This window comes from Sitophilus oryzae, unplaced genomic scaffold, assembly GCF_002938485.1.
Source record: "Sitophilus oryzae breed Bouriz unplaced genomic scaffold, Soryzae_2.0 scaffold_2006_pilon_pilon, whole genome shotgun sequence".
Taxonomy (NCBI): Eukaryota; Metazoa; Arthropoda; class Insecta; order Coleoptera; family Curculionidae; genus Sitophilus; species Sitophilus oryzae.
The window spans coordinates 1,083,395-1,100,886 of NW_022146732.1; the positions used below are offsets into that span (position 1 = coordinate 1,083,395).

General features: G+C 31.8%; 1 protein-coding gene across 1 annotated transcript in view; it reads left to right on the plus strand.

Moving 5' to 3' along the window:
* Positions 1-75: 75 nt before the first annotated feature.
* LOC115883870 (ATP-dependent helicase brm-like) overlaps positions 76-17,492 on the plus strand; it is a 220,412-nt gene continuing 202,995 nt past the window's right edge. Inside the window, exons 1-4 of the mRNA XM_030902283.1 lie at positions 76-294; positions 2,603-2,873; positions 9,100-9,325; positions 11,632-11,861. Of these exons, the coding sequence (XP_030758143.1) occupies positions 2,622-2,873; positions 9,100-9,325; positions 11,632-11,861 (708 nt within the window). The 5' untranslated portion in view covers positions 76-294; positions 2,603-2,621. The remainder of the gene's footprint in view (positions 295-2,602; positions 2,874-9,099; positions 9,326-11,631; positions 11,862-17,492) is intronic.

Consider the following 17,492-nt stretch of genomic DNA (forward strand, 5'->3'; position numbering starts at 1 on the left):
CTTCATATATCCGAATATATCGACGTTGCCAGGAAGCATTAATTTTCGATTTTATTTTCTTTTGGCGCTATGCTCCGCCCACACCGCGAACTTGTTTGTGAAAAAGCGAGACAGGAAAATGAAAACAAAAGAAAATTGAATGCGGTACGCGCTTTAGAAAATGGCGTTCACGGTTTGATTTTCCCAGAAAAGAGCGGCTTTCCCAGAATGTCTTTAAAAATAGTGTCGTTTGCGCGGCAAGTTTGTTTACAAAACCGAGGAATGTTTATAATGTGAAAATAAAGGAAAACAAAGGTAAATATGACATTAATATTTTGAAACTGTAATAAAATATGTAAATTTAGTAAAGTACCTTATTATAAATAAAGCATAGGCAGTGTTTTCTCATATTGTCAGAGCTAGATAAATTAAAAAAAGCGGTTTGGAGGTTAGAGGTTTGTTTTGATCACTTGTCAAGGCCGGTTTTCTTGAGAATTTTTATGACAACCATGACCTTCATGTGTCAATCATCTACTAGAAATACTTTTTTTTCTTGCTTCTGATTTGAATTTATTGCCGGGAAGACATAAATGATCCAGATTTCCTCAGCTACACTGATAAATGCTATTCTATATTAAATATGTAATGTAATAAAATAATAAAATTGTATATGCTTATTGATTTTTGGATTCATATTATTAGCATTTCTTTGTCCCCCGAGTAAAATTATTAAATTAAAATTGGACGGGGCATGCGCTATTTTTTTAAAATTTTATTCGGCTGTGTTTGGCTGATTGCGGTCTTTGTTTAGATAAATAAATAATTTGATCGAGTTTAAATATATAAAGCTAATTTTAGCACATTTTAAAATGTTTTTAACTTAGCTGTTATAGAACAACTCTATAGTATACGGTTTATATTTTGTTTAAAATAATACACAAATAAGTATGTTATATCATATTCTAACTATATTATTTGTTGCATGTATACATTATTATAATGAATTGAAGCTAAGCTCATATTCAAAAGTTTATAATTTAATTTTACAAATTTTTCTGAATGCCGTTTATATTTGTTTTAAATATGTTAATACTGTGTAATAATCAGAGTAATAATGTAAATTTGTATACCTACTATTATATTTGTTGCATGTAATCATAATACCGTATGATCGAAATAAACGGCGTCCAGTTGGCTTGGAAATGACGATCGATGACGTTCTCCATATAATTTTACATATAAAATGACAGAGCGATCTTCATTTTATAGCTTTCACTGACGATTTTTTCTATTATATTTTATAATCGGAAAATCATTAATTTTAGTTTTTTTAACTCCCAGTATATCATTACATTTTTCAAAACTACTTTAATATCTCATAATTTTACTTTTATATGTGCTAACTTATAGCTGTCTCTTTTAGTTTACAAGATGAAAAATAAAATATGTATAAAATTGACATAAAATCTGGTAAAATCATGAATTTTGTACAGGGTGTGTCAGAACTAAGATCCATACCAAAGTTATATTTTTTCTTATGGAACACCCGGTATTTTATTTCATTTTTGGATTCTTGGACATAAAATCAGGCATTTATTATAAAGGTCTATTGTAGGTAAATTAAACAAAAGCAAATTGTTATAAATTTAAATAAAGTCCATAAACTAATGTCGATTTTGAAAATAGCTATTAACTATATCACTAGAAAATTGCCATGGCGACACCAGCCATCTTGCTTGCCATTTTATTGAAAGATCATTTAAATATGCTTAGACTTATTTTAAAAAATACACAGTGTTGCATTTGAAATAACGAAGGTTTTTATGTAAAATAAATGTTTAAAATAGACCAGCAATTTTTGATACCCCTATATAGGTACATTTAAGGAAACTAATATATAAACTATAAAGTTTACTAAAAAACTTTACTTTTTTTAGTAAACTTTATTTTTTTGACTTCAAAGTCAGCACAAGAATTAACTCTGAAAGTAATGTACAGGGTGTTGACAAACTTATTCATTATAGCATGCATATTTAAATATCTTTAAATATCTCAACAACCAAAGCATTTAATCATATTAAACCCTTATAATAAATGCCTTATTTAATGCCCAAGAATCCAAATATGAAATAAAATACCGGGTGTTCCGTAAGAAAAAATATAACTTTGGTATGGATCTTAGTTCTGACACACCCTGTACATTTGAAAATAATTTTAAATTATGAACATTTCCTCTCTACATATATGTACCCACAAAAAAAATTGTTTCTACATCTTTCCGTTTTCGTATAATCAACCTAGGCGAATGAGGTGCGCCACCCTGTATAGTTTCGAAAAATGTACTAATAATATACCCGGTGTTCCATTTAAAATAACAAAGACGCTATCACTATTAGTATGAAGCGGCAACACTGTAACTCTGAAAATAATTTAGACAGATAGCAGGTGCTTTTATGCAAAAATCTAAATTTAAAACAAAAATCCTATTACCGGTTCTCCATAAACCTCTAACGTACCATGGACGTGAATCACCCTGTATAATTAAGATAAATTGTAGCTGATTTTAATAATTCTGTAATACAACATAAAATTATTTGTTTAAAAAAAATAACAATTATTACAGAATTGTTTCAGGACATATAATGGCAAGTCCAACAACTCAGAACAGTAGTCCAATGCCACCTCCTCAGGCTCCTAGCCCAATGGGGCCACCAAGTCAGAGTCCGACCCCATCACAGTCACCGCACAGTCCGTATCAACCGCCACCAATATCGCCGCATTCTGGTGGACATTTGAACGGACCTCCGCATTCAATGCCTCCAATGGGTCCGTCGCTGCACCAGCCTCATATGCCGCCGGCAAGTCAAGGGGGCCATGGACCACCTCATATGCAGGTAATTTTGATGAAAATCAGATCAGGAGAATGTGTTTATGTGGCACAACTTTCCTGAATTTTGTTTTCGGAAAAAAGTTAATGTTAGCCAGTTTTGTTATGGTTCATTTTAACAATGACTAGAATTCTAATGAAGAAAACCTATTTTTTATTATTTCAAGTAGGTAATTTAAAAGAAAATGATTTAGCCTTAACTGTAACTGTTTTTTTTATACACTGTATTTAATATGATAAATAGGATTTCCAAACCGGGATCCCGGTGTATGCTTATCTCTGAAATCCTGATGTTAAATTCCGGGATTCCAAAAATCCCGACTGCTTCTTTATACACTTTAGTCTTTCAAAGATCATATAATTTTATTTATACTAAACAGAACATCAATATCTAAAAGTTATATCTCCGTGTTTGCTATATTTTCTTTTCTTTTGCAACAAGAATAATTATTGTATTTTTTTTTACTTACTTAATATGAATGTTATTTTGTTTTGTCTATTTTAATAAAGCTATTTTCTCACTTTCTTTTTGATATATTTAGCTGCATTTTTATTAATAAATAATATTTTCTTGCCTTTAGCTGGGTATTTTTTTCTAATTTCGAAAAATCGAAAGTAGAAAAAAAAATAAAAAGTAAAAAGAAAATTGTTTTGTATGTCGTAAAGCTGCATTTTTATTAAGTATTTCTTTAAATTAAATTTCTCATTCTGATAGTCAATCCCGGGATTATAGGTTGTAACCCCGGGATTTCAAAACGGGATCCCGATCCCGAAAATTGGAAACCCTAATGATAAAAGACGAAAAATTATTTCTTAAATATAAAAGTGTATTTTGGGTTGCATACCGTTAAACTGGTATCTTTAATTTAAATAAGTAGACGTTGCTCTATTGCACTTTTAGGTAAGGTTTTATGTATAAGTATTTGAATAAAAAGATTAAGGAACGATAATATTAAAAAAACTTATGTTGAACGTGATGGGGTTTCCATAACTAGGGTTTTTATAGGTACGTCCGGATTTACCCGGGCCGAGCGGTCCGGCCCGGATTTGGAAAAGCGTCCGGGAAACCTGACTGCTTAGTCTACCTACTCTACCTACTAAGAAAAACTTTGTAAAATATTTTACAGTTACAGTTGAATTAATTATTTCTTAGTTACTTTATTGAATATTTTAGTTTCTACAATGCTAGCTCTACTTAACTGACGCATGTTCGAAAATACCCATTTCTATACTTTGGAGCACACATTTTTCGTTTTTGGTGCACTTCTGGAAAGTGAATGTTTTTTGGTTTATATTTTATTGATTCCGGTGCTATTATTTGCGTCCTATAAAAGTTTATAAATAAATTTATAGTTTCTTTTTTGCGACGTCCGGATTTTGTCCGGATTTCTGAGTTCACTTGTCCGGAATTTCCAAAAGAATTTATGAATACCCTACTTATGTATATCGAAAAAAAAAACGGCGTTTAGTTGGCTTGGAAATGGACATCGATGACATTTCTCATATAATTTTACATATAACAGCGATCCATAGATAAGGGAGTAGGATAAATTGGACACTTCCATTTCCACAAACATAAAACAAAACTTGTATTTTGCGCCATCTCTCGGTTTCAAAGCTTACTACTCTGAATGCTTTCAACGGGTTTTTTGATTTTATATTTAGCTTTTAGTTAATAAATTAGTAAATCAGGTTTTATAACCTCAGAGTGGCAGTAAAACTTGGCATTTTCTATACGAAATGTTAAACTGCCATTCTGAGGTGAACTGAAAGGTATACGACCGGACGTTAACTGTTTTTTTTTTCTGTTAAACACCAATACAGGTAAAAGAAACAAACATCCATTAGATTTATTCTTTGAATAAGAAGACTAGGGAAGGAGCAAATCAAAAATCTTAGGTACACCGCGATGGGCCTCAAATATAGCCGACTTAAATTCCGGTTTATCAGTGTCCGGTTTGTCAGTTCTAATTTTATTTAAAAAATGTAAAACTATGATGTAGGGTAGACGTGGGGTAGACTCAATAATTTGTTGTTTTATTTTACGTTGTGAATAAATGTTGGTAGTTATTAAAATTGTTATAAAATATATAATTCTAATAAAAATAAGTTATAATAAGTATTTATTAACACAAACATCCGATACGCTACTGAAGCAGGTAAGTCAAATTAACGTATCTAAATTCTTTGACATCTAATCTTTGACAAGTAATATATAAAAGCTAAAATGCAAGAAAAATATATAATTTAGTTAATTTAAGTGAATTTCATTTTTGATTGGTTTACTACACGTATGTTAATTATATAGTCACTTACTAGCGAAAAGTTGTTCCATTATTTCAGTCAATTTTTGCGAGATCTACCGCACGCTACACAACCAACTATTTTAGAGTTTTTTCGATAAATCGCGATAGTGTCACTGTTAATTTAACTTCTGCCACAATTTCCATCTAGATTTACTACCTTTATACAACTATCTGTAGTAGAATAAATAATAAATAACATAAAATAAGCTCCGTAAAGACTGACAAATCCACAAAATTTCAAATCAAATTCAAATGTGTCAAATGAATCGTCAAACAGAACTGTCAAGGATCCCCACCCTAGAATGCTTTTTCCGCCCACCATGCATGAATACATGGATAGCATTATGCTCCTTCCTTAGTCTTCTTATTCAAAGGATTTATTATGCCAGTAGTGTCATCTGTCAACCTATTGTGTTATGTCAAAATTCAAAGAGATACTAGTGATGCGCGCGGCCTTAACGGCAAAACAGGAGTTTGAATGGTCAGTAAGTGTGCGCACACTCCGAAGCAAATACACTTGGATACTGCCATATAAGTATACTTATGTGGATGCTGCGCGCGTCTCACTTGTACGCTGCTCGTATCGTATTGTTTTATCCAAAAAATATACGATTATTTTTGGGTAACTAAATATCTTTTATTTATAAATCTAATTTTTTCTTTGACCTTTTGTATATTTAGTTGGGATTTATTCTTGGTTTTATGCCAGCAATTTAAAACATAATAATTAAAAGTTGTTTTTATTTCTTACGTACGTTTCGACCATTCTTAGGTCTTTTTCAGAAAATTATAATTATTGTCTAGAAACACAATTCAATTTTAAAAATGCAATTAAATAACACTTTAAAAAAAACCTTACCAAATACATATACTGTTTGACCAGCGGATCTGAAGCTACGGAAGGAATGCGAGAAAAAAAAATCGACATTGCCACGTTTATCTATAAAATTGCAAAATTGCCAGACATGGACTATAAATTTCATATATTTTTATTATATATAATGTGTTTAGCATATATTCTGACGTATATTATTAAGGAATTTTAACGTAGTTTATATTGTTCGATATGTTTTATTTAATAACTTATTTCTTTCATTCTGTATAATCTGCTTATTATGAAAGTTGAAGATTTTTCAACGATATCATTGGCAAACCAGCATCGCCGCGCATGGCCGCCTATTCATCGAACATGATTGGCGAGATTACGTCACAGGATTTGTTACCACGCGGTTGCCATGGCTTTTACGCCTTTCCTATTCGCTTGCTTTATCCCCAACTTCACGGTCTCTTCTGAAAAGAGTAGGAATATTGAATACTATTGAAATATCCAGTGGCGGTGTCATTTTTTTGATCATTATTACTTGTTATCTTGTTATAATGTTTTTCGTTCGTAGTTTTTAATTATTAATATCAAGTTTGATCGTATATTTGTGTTTTAAAATGAATAAATTTGTTAAGGGTAAGACGCTACATAGCCAGACAAGAGAAATAATAGCTAATTTATATAGGTAAGTAGAATAAAATGAAAAGCACACATTTTACCTAAATATTTTAGCTAAACTAAAATAAATATAAATAAACGTGGATGAAATCTCATTTGGTTTATTTCCTTGTGTTCATAATAGGGTTTGCGACGAAGAAGCTACAGAGAGTTCGCTTAAGTTGCCGCTTAAACGTAAACTTGAGCGGATATTTCTTTATACCGGAGTTAGCGTATCGGCTATAAAAAAAATTCACACAGAAAATAAAAAAAGGCTGGAAACTAACCCCGATAAAATGATATTCAGCCATGGAAAGAAACGACCACGTGAGACTGCTATTGAAATGCTCGACGACTTTTTCCAAGTGGTCAGGAATTTGATAAATAGATTTTATCTCAAATTCAAACTCGTCCCCACAATTAGAAAGCTTTTGCAAAAATTGCAGGAAGAATCGAATTTTCCTTTGGCAGGGAAACGCTAAGGGGGTTATTAAAATCAAATGAATTTTTTTGGCGTAAATGTCAAAATAACAGATAAATATTAATGGAGCGGCCCATGAAATTGCAGAGAGAGATATAAATATATACGCGAAATTCGAAAATATAGCCAAGTATTATCTATTTGGATGAAACATATGGGTCGACAATGACCTAACCTTTAAAAAGTGCTGGCGGAGCGATACCATATCTGGTGTAATAGGCAATATTGGATCTACTGGTGAGTAAAATTATGTTTTGTTTGCGCTTCCAAAGTTAACTATTTTTAAGATTTTTTTTTGCTGGAAATAGTTATATCTAAAATTATGTATTATAGAAAAAAATATAATTAGTACAGATATATAAATAAATATATCTCAAGATTCAGTCTTGATCATCTGCTGATGGCAGACATGGTTAGCGAAACGTGCGTCCAGTGTAAAATTAAAAGTGTTTTGGTGTATTGTACTGATTTAGTGTTTTATTTTGCTGTGTAAGACCAAAGGTTCCAACCCCCAGCTGTAATTATTTCTTCTATTATATTAACAACACATAATATTAAAATGATTCAAAATATTTAAGGGAGCTTTAATAAAAGCTTTTAGTGTTTATCTGCTAACTCAACAGTAACGATTCGAACAGCATAAAGTTTTTTGAAAAAAATATTATCTGAATCTGAATATTATATTTATGATACACATTATTTTCATAAAACACCGTACGCCCATGCCTATTTTATGAATGAAATTGGGCGTGTTTTGTTTACAACTGCGTTCCCCTGCCGATACCCTGTAGCTACAGATCCGTTGGTCACACTATACACCCAACAATATAAAATCATTATAAAATTTACTTAAGTATTACACATAACATATTAAAAAAAATAACCACATTACTAGTACATGTCAGACTCTAAAATAAATATAATATTGAAATATACAGCTTGTTTAGATATTGAACGTCTTTTTTGTCATTAATAGAATGTGAGTTTTTCTGTATTTCGATCATTTCACGGAATTCCCTTTTCTTTTGGCTTATTTCTGTTAATAATATTTTGGTCTCGTTAAAATTAAAAGAGTGCTTTTCCTTCAGTTCATGGTTTGTTAGGGCGGTTTGATTTTTTTTGACATATTTGTGCCCTTTTATCCTGTTTTCTAGGTATTGGCTAGTATTCCAATATATACAGAATCTCAATCATTACATGGAATCTAGCAATATGAGTAATGTATTCAAACGTATATGAGTAATGTATTCAAACAACATAACATACCTCTATGTCATCGAGGTAAATGTAATAGGACAAATCTTTAGCAAATTAAAAACTAAAACACAAAAAACAAAAAAAGTAGGTAACATCGTTTATCAGGTTCCATGTTATCAGAATCATGACGCCTGGGCATTTTGATTTTTTATTCGTGCCAACACATGCCTTCAGTTTATTTTTAAGAGCGAAATGAACTTGCCACCAACAATTTGAAATTTTGTCAATCATCATTACTTTTTGATGTTTTTTTTTAATGACATGGTGACTAATATCGTAATGTCATATTGACAGTTGCATTTTGTGTGCCTACGAATCGACGAACTATTAATATACTCACATTCTTGACTAGACCTGCCTGATACCGAATTCTTATATGCACCGTTGTTAAATGACGACCCCACTAAGCTTTGATACTGATTGATATATCGTCAGAATATATCAATCGTCTAAAGCGGTAGTTTTGCGCTTCTTACCACTACCCGCTTTACGCTTATTTCGACCAGCAGTTGGATTCTGTAAGCTCCGTAGCAGGAAATTTCCTGTCTAGCCTATGCTATTTGTATACGATTGATGAGTCACTAGACAAGAAACATGTTTACAGAATCAGGCCCCAGTTTGTCCCAAACGTTCTACTACTCTTTTGACCGTATAGAATAATCAGAGAGTGCGTATTATTTTTGGGTAACAAAATATCTTTTATATGCAGCCTCATCCTGGTTTACCGGGCCCGCCAAGTCATCCAGGCCCTGGGCAACAGCATGTTGGTGCTGGTGCTCATCCGGGACCTCCTCCATCGCATATACCGCCACACGGCATGCCATCTCATCAACCAGGAGGCCACGCTGGGGTGCCTCAGCATTTGGGACACCCGCCACCGCCGACTCATCACCAACCTCATTCTGGTGGCCAGAACCAGGGACTTCATATGGGAGGTAAATGAGAACAAAATGCGTACTAATCTTAAATAAACAAGTAAGCAATTGAAAGCAATATTCATAGTAATTCACTAACTCACACAAAAGACCTAAATACTCTAGATCATATCAGGGCCGCTTTATCTAGGCAAGCAAACAGATTAGGAGGGCAGGCTGATGGAGGGGATTTTTTTAATGATAAAAGAAAATCGGAAAACATTATTTTCGAAAATAAAATATATTGCCATAATATTTTATTAATTTTAGATTATTAAAACGAAATAAATAATTTTTCCATCTATTAGTGTAACCCGAGAGCAAATTGTTACCATTAGGTGCCGTGGCACTTATTTTTCTTAACTTAGCTGCTTGAAGAGATATTTGTATTTTTTAAAAATTATTTGACTACGCCATCATACTAATTAATTACGAAAAAACATATTAAAATGTTAACAAAAGGTACAAAACTAGTGTGCAGGTGTGGTAAGGTACAAAACTTCGTGCAGAAGTTTCATTTTTATTTCGATTTTTTCCAAATAATTTATGAAGTAACGTCAATATTTGGATGAAAATTGGCATCTGGAAGTTTTTTAACGTGAAAAATTTCATTTTGATGGCAATATGACTCCTACTTGTAGAGGTTAGGGTAAGTTCGTCCGTACCTTTGAATAAGAAGACTAAGGAAGGAGCATATCAAAAATCTTAGGTACACCGCGATGGGCCTCAAATATGGCCGACTTAAATTCCGGTTTATCAGTGTCGTTCTAATTTTATTTAAAAAATGTAAAACTATGATGTAGGGTAGACTCAATAATTTGTTGTTTTATTTTACGTTGTGAATAAATGTTGGTAGTTATTAAAATTGTTATAAAAATATATAATTCTAATAAAAATATATAAGTTATAATAAGTATTTATTACCACAAACATCCGATACGCTACTGAAGCAGGTAAGCCAAATTAACGTATCTAAATTCTTTGACATCTAATCTTTGACAAATAATAAATAAAAGCTAAAATGCAAGAAAAATATATAATTTAGTTAATTTAAGTGAATTTCATAAATGATCTGTTTATTACACGTATGTATATTGTATAGTCACTTACTAGCGAAAAGTTGTTCCAATATTTCACTCAATTTTTGCCGAGATCTACCGCACGATACACAACCAACTATTTTAGAGTCTTTTTCGATAAATCGCGATAGTGTCACTGTTAATTTAAGTGCTGCCACAATTTCTATCTAGATTTACTAACTTTATACAACTATCAGTAGTAGAATAAATAATAAATAACATAAAATAAGCTCCGTAAAGACTGACAAATCCACAAAATTTCAAATCAAATTCAAATGTATCAAATGAATCGTCAAACAGAACTGTCAAGGATCCCCACCCTAGAGTGCTTTTATGGCGCTTTTTCCGCCCACCATGCATGAATACATGGATAGCATTATGCTCCTTCCTTAGTCTTCTTATTCAAAGGTCCGTACCTATATAAAACTACTAAGTAAAAAAATATACATTTACGCCAAATACACCAATTTTCATCCAAATATTGAAATTACTTCAGAAATTATTTGAAAAAAATGGAAATAAAAATGAAACTTCTTCACCATGTATCTCCGAAACTAAGCATTTTAGGACATAACTTTTCGAACGAATTTTCGTACTTATTTTTATCTGCAGAATTTGCTGCCGAAGTTTTCGGAATACATTTCGGACCACCCTGTATATAATAATCTTCCAAATAGTCAAGATACTCTAGGAAATCGTCAATATCGTCTTGATCCGTTTATAATTACAACAAAAACGGCAAAACACAATCAAAATCAAAAACACACAGGAAAAAGCAGACAAAAGTAAAAAGACGAGTTGGAAAATCATAAAAAATTGGTTATGTTTACGCATTGTTTCAAATATTACATTTCAAAAATGACTAGAATTGTTACTAAAAAAACCAATGTTACTAGACATCGCTTGCTCAAGCTTTGCTTCGCCGAGAACGTCCGAAGGTTTGACTGGCTAATGAAGGCTTGGCTAAGTTCGACTCAAGTCTGAGATTGGGATCGGACTATAGGTACGGCAATAAGAAAACGATAAAAAGCTGGAGTGGACTGTTTATTTACCTATGAAACGTAACTCCTGGCCCTTTCTTATTGCTGCGGATTTTACACTCGTAAGCTCAACAACTATTCACCATTGTAATAAAGTTTAAACAAAGTTTACTACAAACAAACTATTAAAATTCAATAATAAGTGAAGGTTGCCATTTAAAATAATGTCGTTTTATTTTTTATTACTTGTATTGCTTTTGTTACGTAGGCTTGGGCCCTCCACCGTCAGCCCATTCTATGCACTCTCCCGGAGCACCGCCTCCAGTGTCTCAAGCTCACGGTAGTCTACCACCGCCCCATTCGCAACCTCAGGTACACCACATGGGGCATATGGGTCCTCCTCAAAGCCATCCCGGGCATCCAGGCATGCCTCCGGTATCTAGCAACGCCGCCCACGGACAGTACCCACCTCAAATGGGGCACGTACCTCACAGAGAGGTAAGTGTTTAGAATTAATTCAGCGTAAAATCACCGTATTTTAGACATACTATATATTATTATTAGGCCAGTAAACGTAGCTGACTGTTATATGTAAAGGTGGAAAAAATTAGTAACCAACCGATCTCAACGGGAATGTGTAGATAATGATCTCCTATTTAACCCCTCAAAAGTCCCATTCGGTCCCAGTGGGGGAAGATTGAAAAAAAACCGCCGCCATCTTGGATTTTTTGTTTTTTTTTCAAATATCTCCGTTTGCATAACTTTTTTCGAAAAAACTAAAGATATGTTTTTGTAGAGAATTCAATTTAGAATATTTTACCTTCAATAATTTTTTTCTAAAATAAATAGTAATAGAGATAGAGCAATTTTTTACTATACGTTTTATAAATTTTCCAGTTTTTTAAACCAATCAGCTACAATTTTTGCGTTAACAGTATAGTCTTAATATAGATAAACCAAGTATAAATTTAAGTATTAAAACAATTAAAATTAACGTTTAAATATTATTTATTAAATAAAATTATTGTTAAGAAAATTATTATTAAATTAAAGTTGTTAAATAAAATCTGCTATGACATCATCCTGAGCGTCATTTTCGTCCTCAACTAAAATACAAAAGTTTGTGCAACTGATTCCGTAGCACTGACCACAATTTGAAGAACATTTAAGACCCAGTTTTCTACAAGAGCAATTTTTAGAGCATTGACTCTCTTTGCAATAATTGCAAAAAAATAATAATTTTAGTAGGTCAGGAGGCGCCACATCTTCTGTTGATTGAATAGGTGTTAGATTGTCTTTTGATCTTTCTTCCATCCATATTATAAAGGATCTTACTTGTTGTCAATCCATTCTTGAATCTAAAAAATACAACTTATAACATTTCCTATTATAGATATCATATTAGAGTATATCTTGACAGTTACCTGATGTATGTCCTGAGTAAATGGAGTTTTGCAGAGTTCTCAGTTGGAGGAAAATTAGCTAAATTAAAGGTAGTCTTAAGGGCTTGTCTTGATGTAATCCTATTGTATAGAGTGTATCTCAGATGGTTAATATGTGTGATATAGCTTGGGCAGTGATATAGCTTTAAAAATAGTTTAATCCTGACTGGAACAAGTCAAAAATGTACCTGTCGATACTGAAAAAAGATGACGATCTTTATCAATACCTCGACGTATTTTTAGAAAAAAATGCTAGCAAAGATGACTTGTTTCAGTCAGGATTACATTATCTTTTAAAGCTATATCACTCCCAAGCTATATTAAACATCTTAATCATCTGAGATACACTCTATACAATAGGGTTACATCTGGACAAGCCCTTAAGACTACCTTTAATTTAGCTCAGCCTCCAACTGAGAACTCTGCAAAACTCTATTTTTTGTGACTCGGGACATCAGGTAACTGTAAAGATATATATGTATTATAGGAAATGTTATAAGTTGTATTTTTTAGATTCAAGAAGGGATTGGTAACAAGTAGGATATTTCACAATATGGATGGAAGAAAGGCTTCACCTATTCAATCAACAGAAGATATGGCGCCTCCTGACCTACTAAAATAATTTTTTTGCAATTGCAAAGAGAGTCAGTGCTCTAAAAATTGCTCTTGTAGAAAACTGGGTCTTAAATGTTCTGCAAAGTGTGGTCAGTGCAACGGAATCAGTTGCACAAACTTTTGTATTTTAGTTGAAGTGGAAAATGACGCTCAGGATGACGCCATAGCAGATTTTATTTAATAACTTTAATTTAATAATAATTTTTTTAACAATAATTTAATTTAATAAATAGTATTTCAACGTTATTTTTAATTGCTTTAATGCTTAAATTTATGCTTGGTTTATCTATATTAACACTATACTGTTAACGCAAAAACTATAGCTGATTGGTTTAAAAAACTAGAAAATTTATAAAACCTATAGTAAAAAATTGCTCTATCTCTATTACTATTAATTTTAGAAAAAAATGATTGAAGGTAAAATATTCTAAATTAAATTCTCTACAAAAAATATATCTGTTTCTAAGTATAATAAAAATGTCACAAATTTAATCAAATTTTCTGAATGCCTAACTTTTAGTTGCAAAAAAAATCGTTAGTATAGAGAATAACAAAATAAATAATATGTTTTTGTAGAATACATACCTGCAGCTTGCTGAGCCATTTTCATTCAAAACAATAATTTAAACGTAAAAGGAGCATAAGAAAAACAATTTATAATCTTAAACATAAAATTTAGCCATTTACCACTTATCTGTGAGAAGTAACAACTTTGACGTTTCGTTGAAACAAATGAATGCAACTAAACAGACCCATAGCAACGCCATTCATGGCAGACATGATTTAACTTATCATTTATCTTTTTTTGGGAAATCTTAAACACATTTGCTTTTTCGAATTTCGATCACCTTTTTCATGCTAATACTCCACCGTGTGGCGGTACGAGAAAAGTTTAATTAAGTCGACCGGTCCTTCTGTGAGAATAGTTAGTAATTCAGTTTTAAAAACATGCAACTCAAAACAATGGCGAATATTTTGAACATTTTTTAAAATAACTTAAAGTGTATATAGTGATATTATTTTTTTAAGTTTGAGTTTGTGTAATGTAAATTATAAAGAACCGTTTAGTAATATATTCTGACTTTTTATAAGTTATAAATCATAACAGAATAAGAATACCATGCAATCTAAGTGAAATTAGTCAAGAAAGATAAGAATTGGCTATAACTAAATTTTTTTCTAACATGTCTTGAAAACTGTTCTCTAAAAAACATAACATTCACCGGTCAACGTATCCTCGAAAATGTATGGTCAAGAAAAGTTGAACCAATAATCCTACACGCTTTTCTTCATTTGAAAAATTCATATTTATAATTTGTATTTATTTTAATTTGCAAAGTTTGGATGTGACAGCTTCATATTTATAAGAGCAAAGGCGATTAAACTTGTTTCCATGGCTAACTAAGTGAAATTGTTTAAAAATGATAAGAATTGGCTATAACTCAGTAATTTTTCGAAGAAAACATATTATAGCTTATATCGCTGAAAAGCTTAAAAAATGGCGCTTTTTATGAAGCAATGGCCAACTATGGTTTCCATTCAAAAAACCTATGTTTGTGTCATATGTCAAAAATGACAGGCCTTAGAAAAAAGCGGAGGCCACAGCCTCATTAAGAATGTGACTATCTACAACTTTTATCTGAAAACTTTTTGTCTAAAATAGCTTATAATGGAATTAGAAACAATTTTTAAAATAGCCGAAATTTGTTTTTTTCAAAATATCTAGTAAGCCATGAACATTTTCAAAAATCTGAAAGACTATTTATGACCCCACAAAACTGCAATTCTTTCCCCATTTAACCGACTCTCTATCTCCAGTAGTTTCCGAGATACCAATAGAGAACATCGTAGGAAACTCACCCTGTATAGATACATATAGGCCAGTCAATTTGGAGGTTGAGGTGGAAAAAATTAGTAACCAACCGATCTCAACGGGAATGAGTAGATAATGATCTCCTATTTAACCCCTCAAAAGTCCCATTCGGTCCCAGTGAGGAAAGTTTGAAAAAAATCGCCGCCATCTTGGATTTTTTCGTTTTTTTCAAATATCTCCGTTTGCATAAGTTTTTTCATTCAATTCAGCATATTGTCTATATACGCTTTACTTAGTAAACATTGGACTTTCATACAGTAAAATAAAATACTGCGACTTTGCTGATAAAATGAGAAAAACATTCTTGGTTTCCTCTAATTTGCAAATCAGTGATATACTAATGCGAGGTGTAAACCTCGATGGCATTGTTGTTTACAAAGCGATCGCATTAGTGCCATTAGCAGTATAGCACAATTTGGCATTAGTAGCGACTTTAGTGGTATGGGCATTGGTCGCGGATCAGTCGTAGCATTACTAGTATTAGTTGCGATATTACTACTGGCATTAGTGGCATTGACCCTGGAAACACTGAAACAGTGATTTTTCTTTCTTTTTTTAGAATCGACGAATTATCCTTTATTTTGTTCATATTATTTCCTCTTTAATTGAAAATAGCAATAATTTATATAAGGTCTACATAAAAAAATTTCGATCAACTATTGGTGTCAAATACCCCACTGTGCGCCACTTAGAGTACCTCTCTTAATTCATAAGTTCTTTTGTAAACCTTATTGTTAACTATACCACATAAAAAATTCTAAAATGGATAGGTCAGGTGATCGAGGAGGCCCATGCAATTAGTCCACCTCTCCCTATCCCTGCGTTTGTATCATTATAATATAAATAATTTTAACATTTATTTCATTATGGGGGGTGGGGGGTCATAATGAAAGTCATGTTGGAACCACTCTATTGATGCGCGAGTATCTACACGCTTTTCTTCATTTTAAAAATTCATATTTACAATTTTTGTTTATTTTAATTTACAAAGTTTGAATGTGACAGTTTCACATTTCTGAGAGCAATGGCGATTGAACTTGTTTCCATGACTACCTAAGTGAAATTGTTTAAAATGATAAAAATTGGCTATAACTCAGTAATTTTTCGAAGAAAAGATATTATAGCTTATATCACTAAAAAGCTTAAAAAATGGCGCTTTTTATGAGGCCATGGTCAACTATGGTTTCCATTTAAAAAAACCTATGTTTGTGTCATATGTCAAAAATGACAGGCTTTAGAAAAAAACGGAGGACACAGTCTTATTAAGGATGTGATTATCTAAAACTTTTATCTAAAAACTTTTTGTCTAAAATGGCTTATAATCGAATTAGGGACAATTTTTAAAATAGCCGAAATTTGTTTTTTTTTTTCGATATATCTAGTAAGCCATGAACTTTTTCAAAAATCTGACAGGCGCATTTTTTTCCCATTTAACCGACTCTCTATCTCCAGTAGTTTCCGAGATACCCATAGAGAACATCGTAGGAAACTCACCCTGTATATATTTTCAATTTATTTTTTCAAAGTTCTAATGATAACGATTTAATCCTATACAGGGTACTATAAATTCGGGGTACGAACATTGGTATCTCGGTAAGCGTAATAGATACGAACATGGTTAAATTGGGGCAAAGTTGCGCCTTTAGGATGTTCACCAAGATGCCATCAAAAAAGTTTTAAACATTTTAAGGATTGCTTGTTATTTACATTAAGAGTTATTTGGAAAAACCCGATTTTTTTGAAAATCATTTTATTTTTTCCTGTTATTACTTTTTAGAAGATCAAAAAACTAATTACACTTTCTCATAGCCACTTGATCAGGGCTATCTGTTTTTTAGATTTTCAAATTAGTTGATAATTTGTGAGATACATAGGCCAACTTGATTTTTTAAATACGGACCTGCATTTTTTATTTCAGATTTTGATTCGGTCTCCTGAGTACAATGATATACCACACTTAATATTTTTTTTTGTTTCGGGCATTTAAGCACAATTTATTTAAATTAATTTCAAGTCCGACTCTGTTTTTTTTAAATATTTAATCTATTCATTGTTACAATATTGATGAGCTTTAAAACTTAACAATGACGTGAGATAAAATATTGAAAGCGGAAAATGAAATACAATAAAATAATATAAAATAAATAGTACAAATATAATATAATATAAACAATCAAATCATTTTCCCGGAACATGGAT